Genomic DNA, 24,739 nt, shown 5'->3' with positions numbered 1-24,739 from the left:
TCTGCTTGACTTTTCCTAGGAGGAGGAGCTGGTTGACTAAACGGTGAACATGAATATCTTGTTCTTTGAGTTTAACGAGGTAGTGGTGTTGCAAAAGAAGTACAAACTTTTTTAAGAATCACTTTCAGAACTTGAGCTCATTTTTTTATCAAAATGAAATTTTAATTTTTAAGCAAAATTTAAAATACGTCCATGCAATTGAAACAATTTTTGACAGATACACAATTTGGCACAAAAATCGCATTTTTTGCCATACCCTTCTTTCCAAGTTAGACCTATGCAGTTTTGACTACTTAATATCTCAAACAGTTGAATTTGACATTGAATTTAAATGTAATTCATTTATTTGTATCTTATTTTTTTGTGACGGCGAGTACCAACTTCGTATATGTCAAAAAAATTTAAGGCATACAAAGTATTGACTACAGAATATAAGAGAGTAACATTAATCATCTGAAAGGATTATAGTTCTGTTAGTGTAGATCACTTGTATGTTACCCAGAACGCCCACAATACTCGCGCATTTGTGCAGCCGAAGAGTTTGTTTTGATTAATAGAAAAAATTTACTTAACTGCGAAACGGTCAAGTATTTGAAAAATTACTGCGGGCTACAGAAAATAATCGCGAACAACCGATATTAATTTTGTACCACTGAGAAATGTCAATAGTATTGACAAATAACTTAATTATCAATCTTTTTAATTACCACATATCACCGTCCATTACCGTCAATTTTTTGATGAAAGTCATTACCGACCGAAATTGTGTGCCAATAGTTTTTGAGTACAAAAATATCCACTAATTTTTGTCAATAGTCCTCGTTAGTCAATAGCTCACGGATGTGGACTGTAGCAAACGGTCGAAACGAAGGGCCATAGTTTCAAATAAATAAATTAATTCCATACTTATATTTGTTTCAATTGCCTGTTTAGTTTGAAGTTTTCTTGCAACAAGCACATCGATAAAATGACCATAATCTTCTCTCCAAACAAACCTGTCTTTACAAATTTTCTCGCTTATATAAACCGAATTATTTTATTAAAATATCCCTCAAAAATCTTCATAAAAAAACAGCTGGTACGTATTTCCATTTTTTTTTTTTTCCTGGTAAAAGCTGTTAAAATTATTACCTCCGTAATGTTATTGAACGTTCTAGCACTTTCCGTAACGGAATTACACTCCTGCTGCAGTTTCTGTATATTATTTAAACGTTAATTTTAAGTACTTTGAAATAATATTGGATCTATTAATTTAATAAACGAAAAACGAAAAAAAGCATTACTAATCACTTTTCAAGCCTTTTAAACTCTTTAGAATTCTGCTTCATTTCAGACTCTAAAGTATAAAATTTTTGATTCTTTTTTTGTTCGAGATTTTAAACTAAATTATTGTATTTTTTTAGTTTTTTAGTAAAAATATGGCGAACGAATTTTTTTTTTTAGTCTATCAAATTTTGTGTAATTAATTATTTTATATACTTGTAATTAGTAATCTAAAAGCGTAAAATCAAAAATAGGTAATTGAATTTAAACCCTCTGCCAAATTTTTCCAAATAAATTATTAAATTAAATTATTTATTATAAATTATTGTAAATAATAAATTATTGTAAACTATTGTTCGCATCCAGATAATTTTGTGGATTAAGAAAATTTTTTTACAGAAAAACTTTGCAAATAAAAATGCTTTGTTTTTATTAGCAAACTTTTTTTTTACTTCATTTAAATTTTTTAGTTAAAAATAGTCTTATAAAAATAATGCTAATTACCTCATCCCTCCATATACACCCTCGACTGAGAAATTCAGTCAAATTCTATTTTGTATTTGGCAAACAATAAAATCTATCTTCTAGATCAATTTGATCGCCTGCCACACGTATTCTTAGTATTAAAATCCAGATCAAGTTGTTGATCATTTTTGATTCTAGAATAATTTCTCTAATGATCTTTTCACTCTATGCAGATAACGTTTTTTCACATTTGAAGTTTTTGTGTTCTATAGGAGATTTCTTTTTTGGTTGAAAACGAAACTTATTAAGCAGTCCTCTAATTTAGTCAATATCGATTCTTTATAACCATGCTTAAGTGGTTAAAAATGCCGAACATGTTTATATTTGTAAAACATTTACGATTGGCTGCTTACATAAATCTCAAAGTCATTGTGTTAATAGCTTAACTAGTAATAAAATGAAAGTAGTTTTATACAATTATATGAAGTCAACGTTGAAGTGATGGTCAAAAAAGGTCTTTCAAATTGGGCGTAAATGAAGCACTTGGGAAAAAATATTTTGCTTTTCCTAAGCATTCTTTTATACATTTTAGTCTCAAAGCGTTAGATTTCGTACGAAATCACAGCAAACACAAGTTTGCAAAGTTAAAAATTCTTTTTACTATGTGCCTCACTCACAAAATTGTGTAAAAAATGACACCTATTAAATAAAATGCTAGCATTTTTTGACGTTTTTTTTTTTATTCTCTCTTCAACTTAATATTGTTAATTTACTTTTCTAAATTTTCTATGTTTATATTTTCTATACTTTCTATGTTTAACAGTCTGATTAGCAAGTTAATTTTACTGTTCTCTTTACAGATTGAGAAATGTTGGGAATCCAAAACTTCTCAGAAATATTTTTACCCTATGAGATAAAATACTCATAACGGTTGCGCTGGTCTGGTCACCAAAATGGCTAAATTTATTGATTAGATAACGATAAAAAATTCTTTTGTCGTTATCTAATCAATAAAATTATTGATTTGTTTATTGCGATTTGTTTATTGCGATATTGTTTATATCGATTTATTGATTTGTTTATTGCGAAAAAACTACAGATAATTACGAAAGATAATAAATACAATCGTCACACTTGAATGCGTTTATGTAAAAACTTGAATAGAAATAGTTTTGTTTTGAGAAAAACCGTTTGATTTTTTTTCTTAATTTCAGTAGTTTAAAGTTTAATAATGTGGCTATTGAAATAAACTGTTTAAAAAAAAATGCCGTTTTTTTTTCTCCATATTTCATTAATCTAAACGTTACGGGGGCTGTTATGCCCCCACTTACCCTACCCACACTAAGCACTGGCTTATTTTCCGTGTATCGCATAAATTGTTCAATTAACATCACGTTGAAAGTCAGCATTGTGGTGGAATAAAAACTTGGGAGCATGATTTTATTTTTAAACTGACTGATCTGCTCCATCACAACAGTCGTATACTTTGCGATTGGTGTATTTTGAGATGCCTATATTTGTTGTAACAGATAAGATTATCAGAAATGACTGCATAGTTTTAATGTTTCAAGTATAGTATACCACAGCTACATTGATCGTTACTAGATTTAAATACTAATGTGCGCCCGCAGCCTTGTTGTTTAGTGAGAAATTTTTTTTAGACAAGAGCTTTTCTTTGAATTTATATGTTTTGCGTTACGAACATGAAACAAATATCTAAGTTAAGCTTTAATTTCCTTCGTAGCTTCTCTTGCTGCAAGTAACCCTGATTTCTAGTGCCGTCTATTAACCAATATCCATTGGCAATAAACAGATAAAGATACTTGGTCAATTGCAAATGGGGTATGCCTTAATGCTTTGTGGATTATGACTCCTTTTCACAAATAATCAACTAGAACACATTTCTTACTCCAATCAATGCTTCCCTGTGTTAATAAAACAGGTTTTAAAGATTTTTGTTAGTTAGTTAAATTTAGAAAATTATACCCTGATTTGTTTATGGTAATTAAATATTCACTAACATACCAAGTTTAGTAAAATTGGATTTGAAATAATTTTTTTCACAATTAAAAAAGTTAAGTTGTACATACATACATACATACATACATACATACATACATACATACATACATACATACATACATACATACATACATACATACATACATACATACATACATACATACATACATACATACATACATACATACATACATACATACATACATACATACATACATACATACATACATACATACATACATACATACATACATACATACATACATACATACATACATACATACATACATACATACATACATACATACATACATACATACATACATACATACATACATACATACATACATACATACATACATACATACATACATACATACATACATACATACATACATACATACATACATACATACATACATACATACATACATACATACATACATACATACATACATACATACATACATACATACATACATACATACATACATACATACATACATACATACATACATACATACATACATACATACATACATACATACATACATACATACATACATACATACATACATACATACATACATACATACATACATACTACTGTGATCAAAAAGTAAGGTGAATTTTTAATTTAAACTTCCCGCCTTATTCGAATCGTCCAATCTTTTTTATTTTTAAGTTGGTAGGAATGTCATTAACATTTGCGCCAAATTACATGTCAAACTCATAATTATTTTTTTTTGTTTACGCTTGTTTCTGAAGTACCAAAAGTGCATTCGGCGATTTTCACGATGTCTAATTTTGTTGAGCAAAGAAGTGCTATTAAATTTTGTTTGCGGAATGATATTTCTGCTGCTGAAACGTATCGAATGTTGCAAAAGACCTTCGGTGAAGAGACTATGTCTCAAAAAAATGTTTACAAGTAGTACAAAGACTTCAAAGAAGACCGAGAACGTGTTGATGACTTGGAACGCTCCGGAGGACCATCGACTTCGATTGATGATCGCCACATCAACAAAATCAAAGAATTGGTGCTTGCAAATCGTCGGTTAACCATTCGAGACCTTGTTGACATGGTTGGAATATCATTTGGGTCGGTGCAAGCGATTTTGAAGGATCATTTGGGCCTCAGAAGACTCAAATCACGTTTGGTGCCGAAATTTCTCAATTTCTTTGAAAAAGAGCGTCGCGTTAAAACGTGTGAAGCAATGCTTTCTGACTATCAAGACGTCTACAAACAAGTTATTACTGGCGATGAGACTTGGGTCTACGCATACGATCCTGAAACAACTGACCAATCGAGTGAATACCGTGAAAAAGGCGAACCGAGACCGAAGCAACCACGTCAAAGTCGCTCAAAAATCAAGGTCATGTTGACTGTTTTCTTTGATTATTGTGGTGTCGTGCACTAAGAATTCCTTCCAACTGGCCAAACTGTCAACAAGGAATATTATTTAAGCGTTATGCGACGTTTGCGTGAAGCTATTCGCAAAAAGAGACCGGAATTATGGGCCAATAACTCTTGGATTTTGCACCACGATAATGCGCCTTCGCACACAGCACTGGTTCTTAGTGAGTTTTTCGCCAAAAACTCTACCCATGTTGCTCCACAACCACCGTATTCGCCCGACTTAGCACCGTGTGACTTCTGGCTGTTCCCAAAGCTCAAGAGACCACTCCGGGGAAATCGTTTTGAGTCCATTGAAGAGATCCAACGTGAATCGGCACGCACATTGAAGGCTATCCCTACCGAGGACTTTTCGGCATGCTTCGAAGACTGGAAAAAACGTTGGCAAAAGTGCATTTGGGCCGGGGGGGATTATTTTGAGAGGGACGATACAGATTTGGAAGAATAAATAAAGGTTTTTCATTTTATAAAAAAATTCACCTTACTTTTTGATCGCAGTAGTACATACATACATACAGAACGATGTATTTATAAGATTACTTTTAATGGGGTAATTTTAGCACTTCGTTTAAAAGGGAAGCAAAGTCGGAAAGTCAGAAATTTGAGAAAAGATGGTAATACATAAATTATTATCTATTATTATTAGCAACTGTGCTAAAAATAATAGATAAAAATTAAAGTGCAACCATCTTTAAGAATAGTAAAAGGTTTTTGCAAAAGCGTTTTTATAATACTTTTAAAAACCTTTTTTTTTTTAACTTTATAGATGAATGTTGCAAGTTATAAAAAAACATCAAAGTTATACTTTGAATTTTTTTTGAAAAATTCAAAAAATGTCAGTGCACTGTTGCTGGGATCATTTTTTCTGCGTGTTTTTTTTTAATCAATTTTGACCACATTCCAATACTTTGCATTTGTATTTGTATGCATAGTATTAAAATATAATGCCGGTCAATGGTTAAGCAGTGAATACCCTTTGGAAAAGAGAGAAAGCCTCACTTGATAGCAGAAAATTAAGGACTTATATGAAGTAGATGTTCAAAAAAAAATAGTCATTAGATTCAAATACGCATTTACTTTTAAAAGCCATTGATTATGCACACAACTTGCCAGAACTCCAGCGTTTACTTAATAAGCGATATACAAATACTATTAACAAACCAATTTTACTTAAATATGTTTACTAATTTTTAGTTTGATGAAAAGAGACAAAACGTAATGGCTTTATTCCAATTTTACATAAACATGTATGCCAAGTTTTAGTTTATTGGGTAAAAAGAGACAAAGCTAAAGTGCAATTATCGTGTAGTGGTTAAGGTAATTTTCCTGTCAAGATCATGATTAAGCCACCGCGGTGTTTTAAAGCAAGAAAAGTGCCAAGTCCAGTAACGTAACTACCATTTAGGTCTAATATATGCTAAATATTGTCTCTGTTCAAATTTGTTTAGGTCAGACTTTTCGTAAAAAAAAACTTCAATCTTAATGATAAACTAGTTTTAAATTGTCCCACAATTCTACTTGACTTTCCACTTCATACAGACGTTTTTCTCTGCACAGCTTTTCAAAGTTTTATTACTGCAATAACACCTAAATAAAACGTACGAAAAAACGGTTTCTATTATGTAACGACGAAATAAATTAATGATGTAATGGCTAAATAAATGAATAATTTAACGCAAAAAATCATAAACTGATTGAAAGACGTCGGAAAAAAAAACAACTGAAAAACGTTGTTTCTTTTTATAAAATAATATTTTACAATTTTTAAAGTAAAATATTTGAATAATTAAAAATCTTTTCAAAGAAATAAAAGCTGATGGGTCTTTTTAATTGCTTGTATTTTTATATCTCAATTCAGGATAAGATAGTCTATTTATTTTTTAAATCTGCACGGGGGAGTATACTTTTCGTTAAACCCATTTAGAGTTTTGTTTGATTGTCTTGAAGAGGTTAAAAAAATTATTTTACATAAAATAAAATGATTTTTCAATCTTTTAAATTTCATAAAAGTTCACTATGAAAGACAGGTTAAAGGAATTGACTTTATTTGCCCAAAAGGTAGTTTTTTTTTTAAACTGAAAAATCCTTTCTTATAAAATTTTATATTAATTCTAAACTTAATGTTCATTTGTTTATTGTTGCTATTTATGTTTGCTTCTAAAGTTGTATAAAACTTCAGCTGTTGATTTTTTTTCTTTAGATAGAACATTAGAAATGTCAATCTGAGTTTCAGTTCAGCTCACTCGTTAAGAGATTTCAGTACATGATAGAAACTACGAATTATGAGTTCGTAAAAAATAAGTTTAAATATTTTGATTTACTTTGAGAGTTAACCAATGCAAAGATTAAATAAAAAAAAAAAATTACCGGAAGCGTAATGGCTATCTTGACAATAGTCTAACGAATAATACTTCCTGAAGTAATAAAGGATGTAAATACCTTTTTGAAGAAACACATTTAAAACCGTGTTTTTTTAAAATTTGATCAAATACCGACGTTCTGACAGGCATATAGATTAGACTTAGAGTAAGTATCGTGAAAGATGGACGTCGAGAGAGAGATTTGTAATAAGAGTCAATCTTTAAATCTTAATGGATATCAATTTCCGTTTCATTTAATTAACAGATAACATAAAGCAAAGTAAAGCATCGACCAATCTCCTTTTATTTATTTAGAAAAGTCTTTTTTTTTTGTCCATTTAATCATCCTGATTTGGTTTGCGCTTACAAAAAAAATTTTGTGGAAGTATTTTAAATTTCTATTCATTTTATCTGCTTATTACTTTGATGTTTATTTGCTTAAGTTAAATCCTTCCATCAACAATGAAACAAATGATGACGCAAACTTTTATGACGCAAAGAATTTGGTGATGCCTAAAATAATAGAAGTATTCTTGCGTAATGTAAGTTACTGGTTTAAAACTAGCATTCTCTTCCTCCATTTCTCCCATCCCAGCTACACTGATATTTTTTTGAGGATAAAGGACAAGAAGCTAACCTGAGAGCGCCACCTATATAGGGTGAAAGTAGACACTTCCCCACATCCTGTAGTGACAATTTTGAAATCCATCAAATACGTTCGCACAAACAAATTGGCTTTGAAGTTTTGGTTCATTGGTTTCTAAACATGTTTTTGTGGAAATGAAATTTTACTATAAAGTTTCTAAAATAATTAACACTTCAATCAAATATGGTGGGATTGTTACTCGTAGGTATGCCTCTTTGTGTACAAAGTTTCAAAAATCTTTTGCGGTGACTGAGTTATGGGGCCATAGGTGTTCAAAAAGGGCAAACATTGACATTCTTGAGTCAACACGTTTTCGGTGATAGCACCATGATAGAGTCTGTTGACCAGTCAACGTTATATGTAAGATCTATAGAGACTGAGCAGCAACTTGGTTCATGTGTTTTTTTTTAATTACATGAGTAACAGAAGTCTTTTTGAAGCTATAACTGTTGTTTAATGAAATCTGCAAACTAATTTGCAAATATAAAGTTATGCACGATATTGTTTCAACGCAAACAAAAATTAACGAAAAACAAGAAAATTTAAGAGAAATTATGTTAAAGAGGAAATTAGATACCTGTTAATCCGGACGGCGTATTTGTTTTTTTTACATATATTTTATTTTACAAGAGAGAAACAAGAAAATCCATAAAAAACAAAGGTAAGAAAGCTTTTTATCATTTTCATTTTTTCCGCCGTTTTTTTTTGACTGCCTTTTTTCGACCATTTATGTAACTGTTTTTTTGGTCTTATTGTTTCACTCATAACTTTCCACCATTTTTTTTTTAATTTCTTAACCATCTAAACTCTTAACTTCATTTTAGATCATGCTTGTCATAGAAAATGCTCCAGACAGTTAAGAGCATTTCAAGCAGCCAGAATTTCACAAATTTATGACATGAACTTTAACATTTGTGTGGCAAGAGTTCCCCCGGGGATCTATGAAACTTGTTGCACCATCATGAGGAGGAAAGATGAAGGAAAGGGTGTCACTCTCCCTAAATTGTATGCTCGTGTCTTACAAAACTTATGGATTATTGCCTTTCCTCATTACTCCAGGTAAATAGCAAAATCATTTAAATTACGAATTTCACATCGAAAACTCAAATAGAAAATACAACAAAAAATGCTAAGCTAAGCTAATTTTTTTCTTCTATTCAACAAACATTTATGAAAAATATTGTTAATTCATATGATAATGCCCATTTTAAATGAAATTTAAAATGGAGATCACAGTAGTGCTAACCCAAAAAACAACAACCCATCATTGTCAGTAGATTTCCTAGTAAATATTCAGCTCGACACAGATCTTTCGAATATCGGCATGAAGAAATTGGTTAAAGCCAAATAGCAGGTACAAAACTAGACGAGCTCAATTTTCCTTTGAACTTTAAAGTTACTGATCAGCAACTCACTGACATCTTTATTCACACCCAGATCAAAGCACCTTCTTTAAAAGGTGATTCAACCACAGAACACATTGTTGTCCGCTGCTTGAGCTGGCCAGACCTTATCAACAGAGTTAGTTTTTCTTGGAAAGCTTCTTCTGAATTGATTATAAAGCGGGGGATCGATGGTGGTAAAGGCTTTTTAAAGGCTTGTGTTGACATTGTTGGGTAGTCCCCATTCCGAGGTTAGGGAAGTCTTTCGACACAGAGAACCGCCAAAGACACAACTGTTTAACGGCAACTGAAAGCTGTTATTTCTGAAAGTCTTCCTGAGGAGTATGCCAATGTGCAACACTCATTGATGCTGATGCTGTAAAACTTTATGTTTCCTTTGACCTGTAAATGCTCAATATTCTTTGCGGATTTCAGGCTCATTCAAGTGCTCATTCTTGCTGTTGATGCGACATCGATTCCAAAAACCTAAACAGCTATTAGGATACAATGGGACTTCAATGTATGTAAAATCCAAATCAGGAATTCTGGAAGTGTTTTGGCCGAAACAAAAATGACGATGTGGTTTACAAACCAACTATCAGTGGATCTGATGGCACACTCATTCTTTTCACCATTCCTCCCCTAAACTGCATCTTCTGCAGTTTAGGGGAGGAATGAGTGTTGTCGACCATTTGTTTAAAACACCCCAGAGCATCTGTTCTTCTGCATATAATACTGAAATGTGCCCATCAACATCAAGCAGACTACATACCATAGAGGTCATCTTCTAGGAAATGAAAAGCTGTGTTGGTTCAGTGATGGAAGCAGACTACAATGAAAAAATCAACCAACACAAAGCATCTTGTCTTGTCCTTCCAAACGCCAGTTTTTCATTATATTTAAAATTTTACTGACGGTCAAATGTCACCACTTGGCCAGTAAAATGGACAGGCAGCAGAGTCAGTATTTCCATCATCAGTGGCAGAACATCAAAAGAAACCCCAAGCATTTAGAGTATGCTTAAAAGCTTACAAGTTGTGTTGTTGATTACAATAGCAAGCATCTTTAACGTTTTAGTCAATAGTATTCGTATGATAAAAAATTATTTTTTTCAGTTTTGTAAAAAATGCTTTTTTTTCTGTTTTTTCTTTGTTTTAGGTCATTTTTCTTGATGAGATCAACTCACTAGTACATATAGGCATTTTTGAACTGAAACCTATCCATTTTAATCAAAATGGATAGGTTTAAGTTCAACTGTTTAACTGTTACCCCTACTTTGACCACTTTTCATGGCTTACTTATGTACTTGAAAAACAAGTGATTAAAAGTTGCTGTCTAGTCCCTAAGAGGCTTTTACATAACATTGGCTGGTCAACAGACTTTACCATTATGCTGTCACAGAAAATGAGAATGTCAAAGTTTGGCTTTTTTGAACACCTAAAGCCCCATAACTCAGCCACCGCAAAAGATTTTTACTTGAAACTTCGTACACATAGAGGCATACCGATTAGTTTACAACCTCACCAATTTTCATTGAAGTGGTAATTATTTTAGGAATTTTATGGTAATATTTTATTTCCACAAAAGCATGTCTAAAAACCAATGAACCAAAACTTCAAAGGCAATTTATTTGCGCGAACGTATTTGATGGATTTCAAAATTGTCACTACAGGATGTGGGGACATGTGTTCTATTACTCTATATAGGTGATGCTCTTGCGTCAGCTACTTGTATACTATCCCCAAAAAAATCAATAGTACACACCTTCTAGCTTAATTTAAGACAAATAGTTTGTAAGCAACAGATGTTTTTTGCTATAATGAGTCCAGAATGTAAAAAGGAATTACGGGTCACCGCATCTCCAATGATCTCTTTGTCAATCTAGTTTCTAATTCTCTTACAGGTATATAACATACAACAGCGAATAAATCTCCTAAACAACTTGATCAGAGAATTGGATCTTACCCATAACCGCGTTATCGCAGCTACAGATATGGATTACAGTAAATATTTTTAAGTTTTATAGGAAAAGATTTTGAATTATTATTTGCTTGTATGATGAGTAAAATACTTTGCATTAACTTTATTATTAAATGAAATTCTCGTTAAAAGAAGAAAATTAATTGCGATACAAGTAAGCAATATATTACCGATTGTTTATCAACTATAAAATTACCTTTCTTTTCCAGCGAAGTTGCAAGAAACCTGTGAACAACTTATATCAACAATTCATGAAAATTCATCGTTTATATATGAAGACATTAAAGGCAAGGCATTTCTTTACACGGTTTTTTTCCTTCATCGACATTCTTCGTTAATTTTTCCTTAAACTTCTTGTTTGTTTGCAAAATGCACAACTTAACGCGTTATCAAAGGAATCTCTTAATGCTTTAGTCATATTCTATGCACCTGACTTACTAAGGCAAATAAAAAAAAAGAAAGTTAAATTCACTTTATTTAAATTCACTTTATTAGCAACTTTTCAATTGGTGCAACATTAAAAAAGCTAGTTTTATGATCGCGGATTTCTAGGCTCGATAAAACATGGGTGGTTTTCACAGTAAAACCGAAATCTTTACGTACTTATGTTGCCGTCAGTAGCAAAAAAGCTAGAAATCTGCATTAAACATTTAACGAGTGTCCTTTTAAATATTCCAAATTTTTTTTATTATCAGTTTTCAATAATATTTTTCTCTACCTGCTTTTAAAAAAAAAACTTTATTTTTTTTGTATAATTTTTCTGTTAAGGAAGATAATTTTTGTGCACTATGACTCAGCATTTATACATCATAAAAATTTGCTAAACAAAAATGTTTATTGGTTTATATTGCATTTTGTCTAAGTATTCATGTTTCTTAAACACTACTAAATACTATTACCAAATTGAAAACAAAATACATGATAAATAAAACTCCCAAATATATATATGCATATATATATATATATATATATATATATATATATATATATATATATATATATATATATATATATATATATATATATATATACACATATATACCGTTTACTCTATTTTGTCTTTGGTCATATCCATTATATTTTGAGTTCTTTTTAGTAGATAATTAAATAATTAAAATAAGATTAAAATATTGATAACAACTTACCCTTTCACTAATCTTTCAAAAGCCTAAATAAAAAATCAGCTGAACTATAACAGATAATCAGAAAGAAATTACTGACCTATTGTCGAGAAAGAAATTACTGACCTGTGATGCTGAGCAAAAACGCAGTACTTGATATCAGCTAAGGAGAAGTAACTAAGAGTAGTTATTGCATTTCTACTAAGGAACTGTGTTTTCCCTTACAGGTTTACAGGTTTTTAGAAGTGCAAATACTACATTTTAATTATAAATATTTCCTTTCTTTAATTTTTTTTTTTTTTTTACTGTGTTTATGCTACGTATACTAGATAAGTCTTATTGAGAGGAGCTCGTGATGTATATAATCCGATATGTCAAAGTTGGTCACTTACTGCGTTTTCTCTACTGAGGGTACAGTAGTGAAAAGTAGGGTACAGTAGTACAGCTACTGAAATGGATAAATTACGTTTACAGCTTTTTGCAGCTATTTGTAAAATTATATTGCTCCTTAAAAACGGTTTCTTTCTGACTACACTTAAACTTAAAGGCTCCTAAACGAATAACTGGACTTTCGCTTTCGCTTTTAATGAAAAATCACAATGAACTTTTAATATTATCCTCAATTTTCTTTTGCAGTTTGTGTCATACTTACACAGGATGTGACGAGTACCGCAAATACTCTAATCTTCCTTTAAATTTCTTTTCTTTTTTTAGAAATCGAGAAAATTGATCAAGACGAGGAAGGAAATTTATTATACGAAAAAATAAGACAGAGTAATGTAAAAATAAAATATTACCCAAATTTTTTTGAGAGGGTTGATTAATAAAAGTAATAGTACTGATTTTTTCTTAGATTCTTAATTAAATGAAGCAGCAACTTGTTTTTTTTTTTTTTTAAGATTCTTAATGAGATGGCTTTTTTATGATTCTTGATGAGATGGTTCAACAACACTCATTTACCTTTTTTTTTGTTTGTTTAAAGTAGAAACTTGATAAGAAAAGGAAAAACCTTTTTAAAAATATTTTTTTAGATTAGCGTTCTGGTAGCGAATTTTCAAGAAGCCATCCTGGAGTTCAACAAAACACAAATGGATTACAGGGACCGCAACAAAGCAAAATTAAAGCGACAACTTGAACTTTGTAAAATGTTAAATAAAAATTTGCTTATATATTAAAAAGTCCTATATTGTTAAACTAACTTCGTCGTTGGATGTTCGTTGACGGATAATTTTGTGAGGTAAAATTTGTTGCGAATGTATTTAACTATTGTATGTTAGGTGGAAGTTGTATATCTTTGCAAAACATCGAAGAAATGATTGATAATGGTTTCCAAAACGCTTTCCATTCAAATAAGGTTAGTACATCAACAACGCTTCCTAAGCTAAGATATTTGATTTATACATGTTGGTAGAGGCTGATTAAAGTTTATGGGAGAAGTTAATTTAAAATTGTTAAGGGGTAGAGGGTTTGAATAGTTGTAAACCCTCTCTCTCTCTCTCTCTCTCTCTCTCTCTCTCTCTCTCTCTCTCTCTCCCTCTCTCTCCCTCCTTTCCCCTTCCTTTCCATTCTAAATTCAAACTAATGCCCAAAACCATTAAAATTAACTTACAAAGCATCAAAGAGTTTAAGCCAACTGTTGAGTTGCAAAGAATTTTGATTTATTTAGTTTAATTTTTTATTTTAGTTGATCTTGCAATTTAAAGGTGATAATGAGGCGTTGGAGTTAGCAGAGCAAAAGCATAAAGAAATTTTAAAGCTGGAGAAAAGCATTCTGGTATATTCTGGTATAATTTCCACAAAGCTTATGACTACTTTAGCCCATAACGTTAATGGGCAAATTAATTTTTATTGTAAATTGTTTTTCACTTTCAACTTTTGTATTTTTAATTTTGTACTTTTATCACCGTCTTTTAAGCTTCTTGTTTATCATCGTTTTTTAAGCTTCTTTTTTTAATCTTTATAAATAGTCATTTTTTGTTGTTAAGGACTTACATGAGTTGTTTCAAGAAGTGGCCATAATGATGGAAATGCAGGTAGGGATTCTTTTTTATTTAACTTTAAATTTGTCAATTTTCATTGAGCACACTGCTGATATATATTTTTCAATTGTAGGGCGATTTGGCAGACAACATTGAAAAACATCTCAAGTTAACATCCCAATCAGTGAAAGACTCCTTCATTCATATTAAATATGCAACAAAATATAAACGAAGGGGATTGCTTGCGCTATGTTTTCCTTGTATAACGTTTTAGCAAAAAAAATTTCACACTTTTAGCAAAACATAATAAAATAGTTTTAAGTTTGTCACTTTGAGTGTGCGCATGTGTGTGTGAGTGTGTGAGCTCGTGCATTCTAAAAAAGACATAATTTATCAAGTTTAATTAAAGACCATTAAGCTATATAAAATCTCATTTCTTTAACTGTAGCAAATTTCAGAGAAAAGATGGTGGGCTTGGGAGAGGCAATAGGACCGTAAATTTCGTTGGGACAAATATGTAAAATGATAGCTTTAAGATGCACATTGAAGATATTTTCAATTTTGTAGCACCACTCTGTTCTAGATTTTAAATTCAAGCTTTAGGAAACATATCAGCCAGGTATATTAGCGCCTTAGCGTAGGGGTGAAGAGACACATTCCTCAAGAAAGAAAAAAAAAGGTCGAAGGTTCTGTATACTTGTATTCTGTATACTTGTATTTATAGGCTTGAGCGGAAGTGAATGTTTTCTCCAAGGCGCCGCTAATTTTGAGAAGCTACTTTTTTCAATGTTAAGTAAAAAGTTATTAAAATTAATGAAACTTGGCAAGTCTAATTAAACAGGAAGGGTTTTTAACATATATTTTATAATATATGAGAAATCTCTTTCCTCATGATTTCATTGAACCAAAACATTTTATCATTGATTCAAAATCAATACTCTCAGCGAGATCCCGTTCAATTGATGGAATATAACTATAATACAAATTAATGGATCTTTCATTTGTAATTTTGGATTGAATATAAATTTTTATAATTTTCAATCTACTAAAACTTCTAGCTGATCATGCAACAAACCAGGTGGTGTTTTGGTCTTAGTAGAAACCAGGTGGTGCTTTGATCTTTGTAGATACTATATCTGCATCTTCAATGGAAAGTGCAGCTGTGTGATGATCCTCGCTTCAAACTTGAGATTGGTTCCTTTAACAGTTTACAGCTGGATGCTCCATTTACTCTGTCAAATATTTTCCGCTTATTAAATTCACCATTAATTTCACGTCACCGTATATTGATTTGACCAAGGTTTTAACCTAAACTTTAATTGATTATGGACTAGTATAATATTAACTAAGGCCGTAATGGTAGAAAAAGAAGGATAGGAGCCTTATAAAACATGCTATTTATGCGAGAATAAGCCTAATATATGCGCCTAAAAAAGCTAAATATTTACACCCAAATTCTGATTATTTTCAACAGCGCTGAAGGCTTGATGCTATATTAACTAGAGATGGGAAAAAACCCGAACCCATAAAGAACAAACAGAACTAAAACACACATTTTTCAACAACCGGACCGAACGAGAACTGTAAGTATTAAGAATTTTGGGAAATCGAACCTCGAATTAAAGTTATAAAACTTGGTATCTTTCCCATAAGTTAGTTTAGCGATGAATGTGGTGCATTATACGGCGAAGTAGTAGATTTGAACCAAAATCTTAAACGATAAATAATTTAAAACGCTGGAACCTATCCCGTTCTTCAAAAAACCCGAACCGAACTAAAACATAATATTCAGGTTCTTTCCTATCTCTTATATTAGCATAGTGAAGTATTTTGTAAAAGCAAAAAAATAATTTACCGGTGAAAATGCCCAAATAAGTCTTAACAATATTCTGTTTCAAATGCGTAAGACAAATGTATTGTTTATTTTCGAACATCAGGAATGTTTTATAACTGACTTTTTTAACAAAGAGAAGTAACTTAAAAGCAGGCCATATCAGAAGGGGGGCGGAGGGTAGTTAGCACTTAAGCCATTTGGCATGACCCTCATCATACATAGGGGGCTCTAAATCCTTAAAGCATAAAAACTTTAGACATCAAACTATAAATCCTAACTTATTTATCAGTACTGTGATTTAATACTTATCTAATGACATTATTATAATTACAATAATAATAATAAATATTATTATTTATGTAAAAATTAGCTACTTGCAATTTACATAGTTAATGTTGTTTATGGTGAAAATCAGTATTGTTTGTTTTAGTAATCTGAGAATATTTTCACATGTTTGTTATCTATTACTATCATCATGACTGATGCTCATAAATCTAATATTAGTTTATGTTTAACTATAATTATTACCTCTAAACTTAATCTAATGCAAAATAATTATTTTGATATTTTACAATATTAACTATTCATTTACAGTTGTTTGTTTTAGCTGATTAATTGACTTATGAAGAAAGAATTTGAAAAGGGTAAAATTAAACCGATATTAAAAGATGCAGCTTTCAAGAAAATAAGGACCATTTCTGTCTGACCTTTAATGTTGATTTAACTGAGACATATCTGCCCCCTATTTGGATTCCTATGGTAATTCAATACCCTGAGTAATGCAGACCTTTCCCTCTGCTACCGGTTTTGTTAAATATACTCCATACAGATTTCAAGTGAATTTTTTGAGGAACTGTCACTCTGAAATGGATATATTCCACAAACTTCAAATTAGCCTGCAAGCCTCACTATTTCTTACTTAACCTGTTGTTATGGCTACAGCTGAACGCTCTTTTAGTGTGTTGAAGAAGATGATAAATTTTCACCGTTAAAATATGTCACAAGAGCGTTTGAATGGGTTGAAAATGCTCAATATAAACTCCGATTTCGCGTGCAGACTAGATTTTTCATAAATCATTACCACATTTGCTGCAACAAATGCCAGAAAATCATTTCTGTAATTAAATTTGATGTTCAATCATTGTAACTATTGTTTTACAATCACGTGTTTACAACCATATATCTATACTACGGTATAGATATATGGTTGTAAACACGTGATATACAAGAGATCTCAAGTTAATAAAGCGGCCTGGGCCTCACTCAGTCTCTTTTCTTTCACGTTGGAATGTATTCACTTTTGTTTGCTTATAAAACTCTTGCTTCTGTTGTTTTGGATAAATCGAGTTTCGATGTTACGTTTATGTTATTATTGCAAAATAACTGTTTAACCGTTTACATTATTATTATTACAAATTAACTAATAAATTCTCTGACTTATCTAGCAGAATATATGAAGTGTTTTTTCAAAAGAGTCTATTTTTGCTGAAATTGAGTTTTGGTTACTTTTGGGTTCTAAAGTGTAAATGGCACTAGTCTAACTATATGAACATGGACAGAAAATTATCAAGTTTTTTTTAAAAGAGCATAAGTCTCCATATCAGAAAAAAGCTAGCTGTAATGATAAGTCAGCTGTAGATGATATTATTGTAAAATGCCATAGCGGGTATGATTTAAAAGATCAGCCATGTAGAGCAAAACAAAAAAAAAAAAACATTTAAAAAGGTTAATCGTTTTATCAAAACTCAAATCAACGGCAAATGTCAAGAAAACGGCAGCCGAAACTGAACGCGAGCTAAAGGATGAACACTAATGTTAGTTTCAGCACTGAGACACAAAAATTACATGATGTGAGACATTTCAGTCGTATAGTTATTAAAAATCATTAAAAAGTCAACAACAAAAAAAAGAAATCTTGATTGCAATTTGATAAAGATCACCTAAACTGGACAATAAAAAGTCTAAATTTAATGAACTTCAGTACCAAATTCCAACTTTTGCACACAAAAAATGTAACAATTTTAGTAATAAATACATTCACAAATATAAATAATATTTTTTACTATATCAGCTTGTTTCTATTACCTCATACTAACATCTCATGTTGATTAAAAATCGTTGGTCGTTTTTTAAAGAAAAAATTAAAGTACAACACTGGCCGGTAACTTTTAGACGCCATTGTATAAAGAACTTATATGTCATATTTTTTATAGCCTTAAAGCCTAAAGTTTAACCTAACTTCAAAGCGGGAGGGGCATATCACCTAAATCCACTACTTAAAGGGAGCCTTTCTCAAGTCTTGAAATTGTTGTTACTATTATCATAAAATATATTACTATTAAATAATAATAATAATTATTGTTATCTATATATAAAAGCTCGTTGTTTACTTATAAAGGACTGGATTTTTTTTTTTTAAAAAAAAACATCACCCTTATGCTTATATTACCTAGATTAAAATGAATATATTTCTCATAAAATTTCTGAGCAATGAATAAAATATTTCAAATTGCAGAGAATATATATGGAGTTTAGAAGTTTAATTCTCACTAAAATCTGAGTTTAAAAGTTAACAATCTACCCTTTATACATTCGCGGTTGATGCATACCGTAAAGCATCATTTGGGAAAAACTATCGGTTAGGCAAATCCAAGTTAATGCCTAATAAAAAGTTATATAAAAACTCTTTTCACAAGAAACATATTATCAACCTGATAATAAAAGATATTAACTTAAGTGAAGAGAATTTAGCCCAAGAGCATTTCATGCACCTAAACCATCGGTGAATTAGAATTGCAAAGAAAATAAATTGTTCTCACTAACTTAAGAAAGTTTGTTTAAAAAAGGCTTCCCTGGCAAGGATCAAAAAATGCTAAATGCACTGAACCGAATAGAAGGGCTGAACGAAAATACGATATGTACGAGATCAGAGCTAAAAGCATTTAAATCACGCAGTTTCCAACAGCTTTCAGACCCTGCGGAAACTTTGATTTGTCTGAAATTACGGCAATCATGTATCACATTAAATTTGAAGCAATTAGTCATTTTGTCCATAGTCTCACTAACTTATTACTTTTGTTTTTAATTATTACATAGTTTTGTAAAAAAAAGAGAGAGAGAGAGAAGAAGAAGAAGTTTTTTAATGAGATTTAGAGCGTGAAAAAAATACTACTAGCTGTGATGGTGTGCTCTACGGATAGTAACTGATTATTTGAACCATTATTATTTATAAATTACGTCATTGTATTCTAGAATTAAAATATAATATGCATTAAATTATGTATATGTATATAAAAAATTACATATTACATTATTTAATATAGTATATATAAATTATATAATGTGTATGCTAATTTTTTTTAGTGTTGTAGGTAAAGTTAAAGTAATGGATAAAATAAAAAGGACATTTAGTGGAAAGCAGCAGGATGATGAGTCTGGTATTGTTGCTGAGGTTGTTACTTTGCTAAAGTATCATAAATATTTTTTCAGATTTTAGGTACAAGGTCTATTTGAGATTCGTACTTATTTGAAAGTATTAATTTGTTCAAATTTGAGAGACGGAAAAAACTAAGTTCAATGCTCTAAGAGGGCTTAAAGCAGCAATTAAAAAATCATCTTCACATTCATCTCTATAGTACATTTATTTCCTCAACTTTACTTTAACCTATAGTGTATAAGTATATAAGTTTTTTTTTATATATTTTTATTTCTCTATTTTTTCCCTGTTTCAATGCATGAAACTTCTAATTCTAATCTTCAGAAACTTTAAAACTTATCATCATTAATGTTGTCAGTTGTTGATCTGTTTTTCATTTTGTTAACTAATAACCTTTTACTATTAAAAACTAATGCGCATTGATTTAAAATCCATTCTAAAACCAGGTCTATTTGTCCTTTTTGTCTGTTTATGACTTGCAAATTTAAAGTTAAGAATAATTTTCCCTCGACTCATAAACTTTTTCTTTTCTAATAAATGTTACATTTTTATTGATTTATTATTTTAGAGCTAAAAGTCTAAAATAAGTTAAAAGATTTTAATGAATTAAAAATATTCTAAAAAAGATCCATATACATGTGTATTATAAATATATGTATGTATATTTATTTACATAAATGTATATTATTCAAAGTATCATACATTTCAAAAATTTAAGAAAAAATGTTTAATTGTAAGGGCCTCGTAATTTTTATAAATAGACTTCTCCACTAATGCAGATATCGGATGTAACGACACTAAGTTGGTCAACAAGGATAAAGTGTTTTATTGGCTGCTTCTTATTTGGAATCATCTTCTCAATTCTTGTAAGTGTATTACAAATGTTGCACTTCATTACTGTGATAATTTAACCAATAGTAAATTTCTGTAATAAATTTAAATAACCCACCATTAACCAAATGCTAAATTTTTTAATCAAGCAGATAGTGAACTAAAATTTTAATGCATGTTCAGTTGACTATGAAAACCTGTTTTATTCTTCATTCCTAAACTTAGCTTATTGTTTATCTAAACTTATCAATTTAAAATTATTAAGGATATTTTAAGTAAAAAAACTTTTTTCAAACATGCATTCATTCAGTGAAGTAGAAGTAGTATAAATAATGTTACAAGAATTTTTTCTCCGAAAAAACTATATATGTGGTTTTTTGTTTAAGGGTGCAGTTCTTTTATGGAAGAGTTTAAGATTATTTGCGGTTTTCTATACACTTGGCAATATAGCATCATTAGTAAGGTAACTTGTTAAATTTTTCAGTTTAATAAGAGTCGTCAGTCATTATTATTTTAAAAAAAAAAAATCATGCTCCTTAGTGTAAAATAGGCATTAAAAATATACTCAATTACAACCTTGGATGTCAGTTGTTGATTTACAATTCATAAATAAGTAATCAATCTAAAGTTTTACTTGCAAAAATTGAAAATCATTATATTTTCCACTGAGGGTCTTTTTTGATTACAGTTGTAGAAATTCCTACTGCTATCATAGCTGCAACAATCATTAAAATAATCAGCATTTATAGTTATTTTCATAACAGTACCAGCAGCATTCAAACTATAGTTAACCTGCTGCCCTACAATGCTGCTTGTGGCCATTACTACCAAACAATGGTAATTGAAGCTCTTATTAAATTGATGGTTTATTTTGTGATTGAAGTTTTGATACCATTAATACCTTTTAGAGATAATAGAATGGGTATATTATAGTCAATTATTGTGACTAAAATATATAATTCTTTGTGCAGACAAAAAAAACTAAAGTTTTAAATTTAGTTCATGCAGTTTGTCTGCAAGTGAAGTGAATTTTATTTCTGGAATGTCCTAAGCTACATTTTATGAAGTGAAAAAATGTGACCGTGCTGAGAGAGCCTCTCCAGTGAACAAAAAAGTTGATAAAAAGATCACTGAAAAGCTTAAAAAGTATGTTGAAAAGAATCCTACGATGTCCATCAGAAAGACGCAAAACTGTTCAATGTTGATGAGAGGACAGTTAGAAAAACTCTAAAAATAATTAGAAAAGTCTATGTGACCTGACCTACATGCCATCTATTGACAGAAAGGCTAAAAACTTTAAGATTGGAGCGATCAAAAATGCTTCTGAATCATCTGAAAAGCCATGCTTCTTCAACACTCAAATTTTCTTAGATGAAAAACTTTTTAGTGCTGACTGTGAGGTCAATAAGAGTGATAGGGCACTACAAGTGTGTCACACCAAGCACCCTCAGTCCATCATGATGCTAGGAATCATCACTTCTAATGGAGAGAAGTCTACACCAATCTACATCTTAGAGAAAAAAAAAAGTTATCTCTGTGTATATCAGCTTACTAAAACAATATGCAGTCCATGGCTGAAGAAGACATTTCTAGAAGGCAATTCACCCTGTCATTGGTTCAAAATAACCAACAATATCTTCAGGACAATATGGCTAATTTCTGGCCCAAAATTTTTTGACTACCATCCAGCCTTGACCTGAATTCCCTTGACTATAGTGTGTGTAGTGTAGTTATGAATAAGGCTTACGAAATGTCCTATTCAAGTGTCAAGTCACTAAAGTCATCCATTACCCGCGCTTGGAACTCAATTTCAAGGGATTATATAAAATTAGTCCCTGCCAGTCCTTCTGTCCTAGGCTTGAGACAGTGAACAAAAAAAAGGAGACCTAATTGAGTTTTTGATATTTTATGAATATATCTTTTTAGTGCTTTAAAATTCATTCTGAAAAATGTTCTAAAAAGGTTTGTGATTCATTGCCACAGCCTATAAATAAAAAGTGATGAAATTCTTAGTTTGGAAAATGAAGGGGAGGGTCTAAATGCATGATTTTGACTTTATTTTTGAAAAAAAAAAAAAAAAAAAATGTGCAAGAGAGGGGAGCATGGCTCAGTCTCTAAACCATTGTAAAATTTACTGCAGCATTTTGCTTTTGTAGTGATCTTGTGTCTGCAGGAAAAGCTATTCTATTGATACTAGCAATCACTAAGTTGTGGATGTAACCATGTTGAATGCTACTTTAGTAATTAAACCCATGTTAACTAAAGTTGCATATGAAAACGTTTTTGAGCATTTTCAAAATGTTAGTAAAAAGCTCTAATAAAATTTTAATATTACTGTAAATGAAAGAATCTGGAAGAAGCACACTGCCTCTTGTTACACATAAATCTGAAAGAAGCACACTGCTCTCTTGTTATACATAAATTTTATATGAACTTACTAACGTTTTATTAATATGAAACTTAAAGTGATTGTATTCTTTTACTACATTTTAGTACATGCTTTTTAATGGGTCCATTTAAACAACTCAAGAATATGTTTAAAGAAAAAAGGTTAATTGCAACAATAGTTATGCTTGTAAGTTATTTTTATTTATTTTTGTACCAAATCATTTTATGAGGAAAAAAAATGACTTTGAAAATAGTTAAATATTTTTATTGAACTTTGGGTAATTAGATAAAGTTGGGTAAAATTGGGTAATAGTATACAGACATTCCTCTATAGAATACCTACTAACAGTCTTTTCAGTTAGATTTCAAAAAAATAATATTAATTTAAGTTAAAGGTTTCAAGAAATTGAAGCCACATAAGAATCTTTGTTTAATTATTATTTTAGGCCTCTTTGGCACTAACACTTTGTGCTGCTTTCTGGGTAAGTTAGTTTTTTATTTTATTTAACTTGGTTGTCTTTCAGCTATTATTTTAAAGCTATTATTGTATTGTTGTTGTTGTTATTGGTGTTGTTGTTATTGGTGTTGTTGTTATTGGTGTTGTTGTTATTGGTGTTGTTGTTATTGGTGTTGTTGTTATTGGTGTTGTTGTTATTGGTGTTGTTGTTATTGGTGTTGTTGTTATTGGTGTTGTTGTTATTGGTGTTGTTGTTATTGGTGTTGTTGTTATTGGTGTTGTTGCTATTGGTGTTGTTGTTATTGGTGTTGTTTTTGCTGCTGTTGTTATTACTGTTGTTGTTATTACTGTTGTTGTTATTACTGTTGTTGTTATTGCTGTTGTTGTTGCTGTAATTATCACCACCATTCATTTAGTGGAAAAGCAAGGGACTGGCGTTGCTGTTTGTTGTAATTCAGTACTTTGCTATGACTTGGTAAGTTCAAGTTTTGTTTTTTAAAATTTTTCTTATGTAAAGAGTGTCTTAAATTTTTTGTTCATATTTTTTTTTTTTTTTATCTGAAGAAATTAATTTTTTTCTTTAACCAGGTATTGTTTATCCTACATACCATTTGCCAGGTATCCATCTATTTTAGTTTATCCATTTTGTTTTAACAAAATTTTGATAGTTATATCAAAATTATTGCCCAGTAAAAATAAATTATTAATTTAGTTATCAGATGAATTTTTTTTTTTGGATAGGATTATTGTTAAAGATGGCATCTTAATTCTTTTGTTTCAAGATAATAAAACTATATCATTTCAATTACTTTGTTTTGTTTTTTTTCAGAGATGCTGTAAAGAAATGCTTTGAATCTTGCCTGGGTTAAGACTCCTAAATTATATTTTAATTTTTTTTAAATCTGTTTCTTTTGTAAAAAAAAGTGTAGAGATGTTATTATGAAATGATGCACTGGACAAATAGTTTTGATTTAGTTTTTAGTAATTTCCATGAATGAGCCAAAATCAAATCTTTTTTATCCATTGTTAAATATTTAAAATTTAAAGCAATATCAGTATACTTTTTACAATATTTTTTGTTGCAAGGTTTTTGTTGTTTATACTGGTTGATTTACAACTCTTATATATTATTTATATATATTTTTTTTGTCATTAGCAACT

At 30.4% G+C, this 24,739-nt stretch overlaps 2 protein-coding genes across 7 annotated transcripts; both read left to right on the top strand.

Annotated features, from left to right (window-relative positions):
* The first annotated feature begins 7,058 nt into the window (after positions 1-7,058).
* Positions 7,059-14,944, top strand: LOC149890636 (syntaxin-1A-like). Of its 5 annotated transcripts, none has more exons than XM_090083559.1 (10): positions 7,059-7,222; positions 7,968-8,066; positions 11,456-11,555; positions 11,742-11,819; positions 13,368-13,432; positions 13,685-13,793; positions 13,931-14,007; positions 14,338-14,427; positions 14,639-14,686; positions 14,766-14,944. In XM_090083559.1, exons 1-10 carry the CDS (start codon positions 7,181-7,183, stop codon positions 14,904-14,906), a joined length of 849 nt encoding a protein of 282 aa, XP_089939685.1. In that variant the 5' UTR covers positions 7,059-7,180; the 3' UTR covers positions 14,907-14,944. The 5 variants fall into 5 exon arrangements, with proteins under 5 accessions (XP_089939685.1, XP_089939689.1, XP_089939688.1 ...); XM_090083563.1 differs by having other exon boundaries at positions 14,338-14,437; XM_090083562.1 differs by having other exon boundaries at positions 14,338-14,503.
* Positions 14,945-19,790: 4,846 nt separating this feature from the next.
* On the top strand, positions 19,791-24,541 carry LOC145202499 (vesicle transport protein SFT2B-like). 2 transcript variants are annotated; one of them, XM_090081200.1, is made up of 8 exons: positions 19,791-19,917; positions 20,664-20,768; positions 21,120-21,196; positions 23,227-23,308; positions 23,568-23,603; positions 23,995-24,053; positions 24,167-24,196; positions 24,408-24,541. In XM_090081200.1, exons 1-8 carry the CDS (start codon positions 19,807-19,809, stop codon positions 24,445-24,447), a joined length of 540 nt encoding a protein of 179 aa, XP_089937326.1. In that variant the 5' UTR covers positions 19,791-19,806; the 3' UTR covers positions 24,448-24,541. The 2 variants fall into 2 exon arrangements, with proteins under 2 accessions (XP_089937326.1, XP_089937327.1); XM_090081201.1 differs by having other exon boundaries at positions 19,792-19,917; positions 20,682-20,768.
* The last annotated feature ends 198 nt before the right edge of the window (positions 24,542-24,739 follow it).

The sequence above is a fragment of the Hydra viridissima genome, unplaced genomic scaffold, assembly GCF_058129835.1.
Source record: "Hydra viridissima isolate aposymbiotic clone 2 unplaced genomic scaffold, HvirCarnegie_v1 scaffold_3, whole genome shotgun sequence".
NCBI classification, from domain to species: domain Eukaryota; kingdom Metazoa; phylum Cnidaria; class Hydrozoa; order Anthoathecata; family Hydridae; genus Hydra; species Hydra viridissima.
The sequence above is the reverse complement of the archived record's forward strand: the minus strand, read 5'-3'. Positions and strand labels throughout refer to the sequence as shown.

Excerpts from the sequence above, each read along its gene's own strand:
- LOC149890636 (XM_090083559.1), top strand. The coding sequence starts at position 7,181 with ATGAAAGACAGGTTAAAGGAATTGACTTTATTTGCCCAAAAG. Across the intron at positions 11,820-13,367 it reads TATATATGAAGACATTAAAG|AAATCGAGAAAATTGATCAA; the intron begins GCAAGGCATTTC and ends TTCTTTTTTTAG. Across the intron at positions 14,008-14,337 it reads ACGCTTTCCATTCAAATAAG|TTGATCTTGCAATTTAAAGG; the intron begins GTTAGTACATCA and ends TTTTTATTTTAG.
- LOC145202499 (XM_090081200.1), top strand. The coding sequence starts at position 19,807 with ATGTGTATGCTAATTTTTTTTAGTGTTGTAGGTAAAGTTAAAGTAATG. Across the intron at positions 21,197-23,226 it reads AATATAGCATCATTAGTAAG|TACATGCTTTTTAATGGGTC; the intron begins GTAACTTGTTAA and ends ACTACATTTTAG. Across the intron at positions 24,054-24,166 it reads CAGTACTTTGCTATGACTTG|GTATTGTTTATCCTACATAC; the intron begins GTAAGTTCAAGT and ends TTCTTTAACCAG.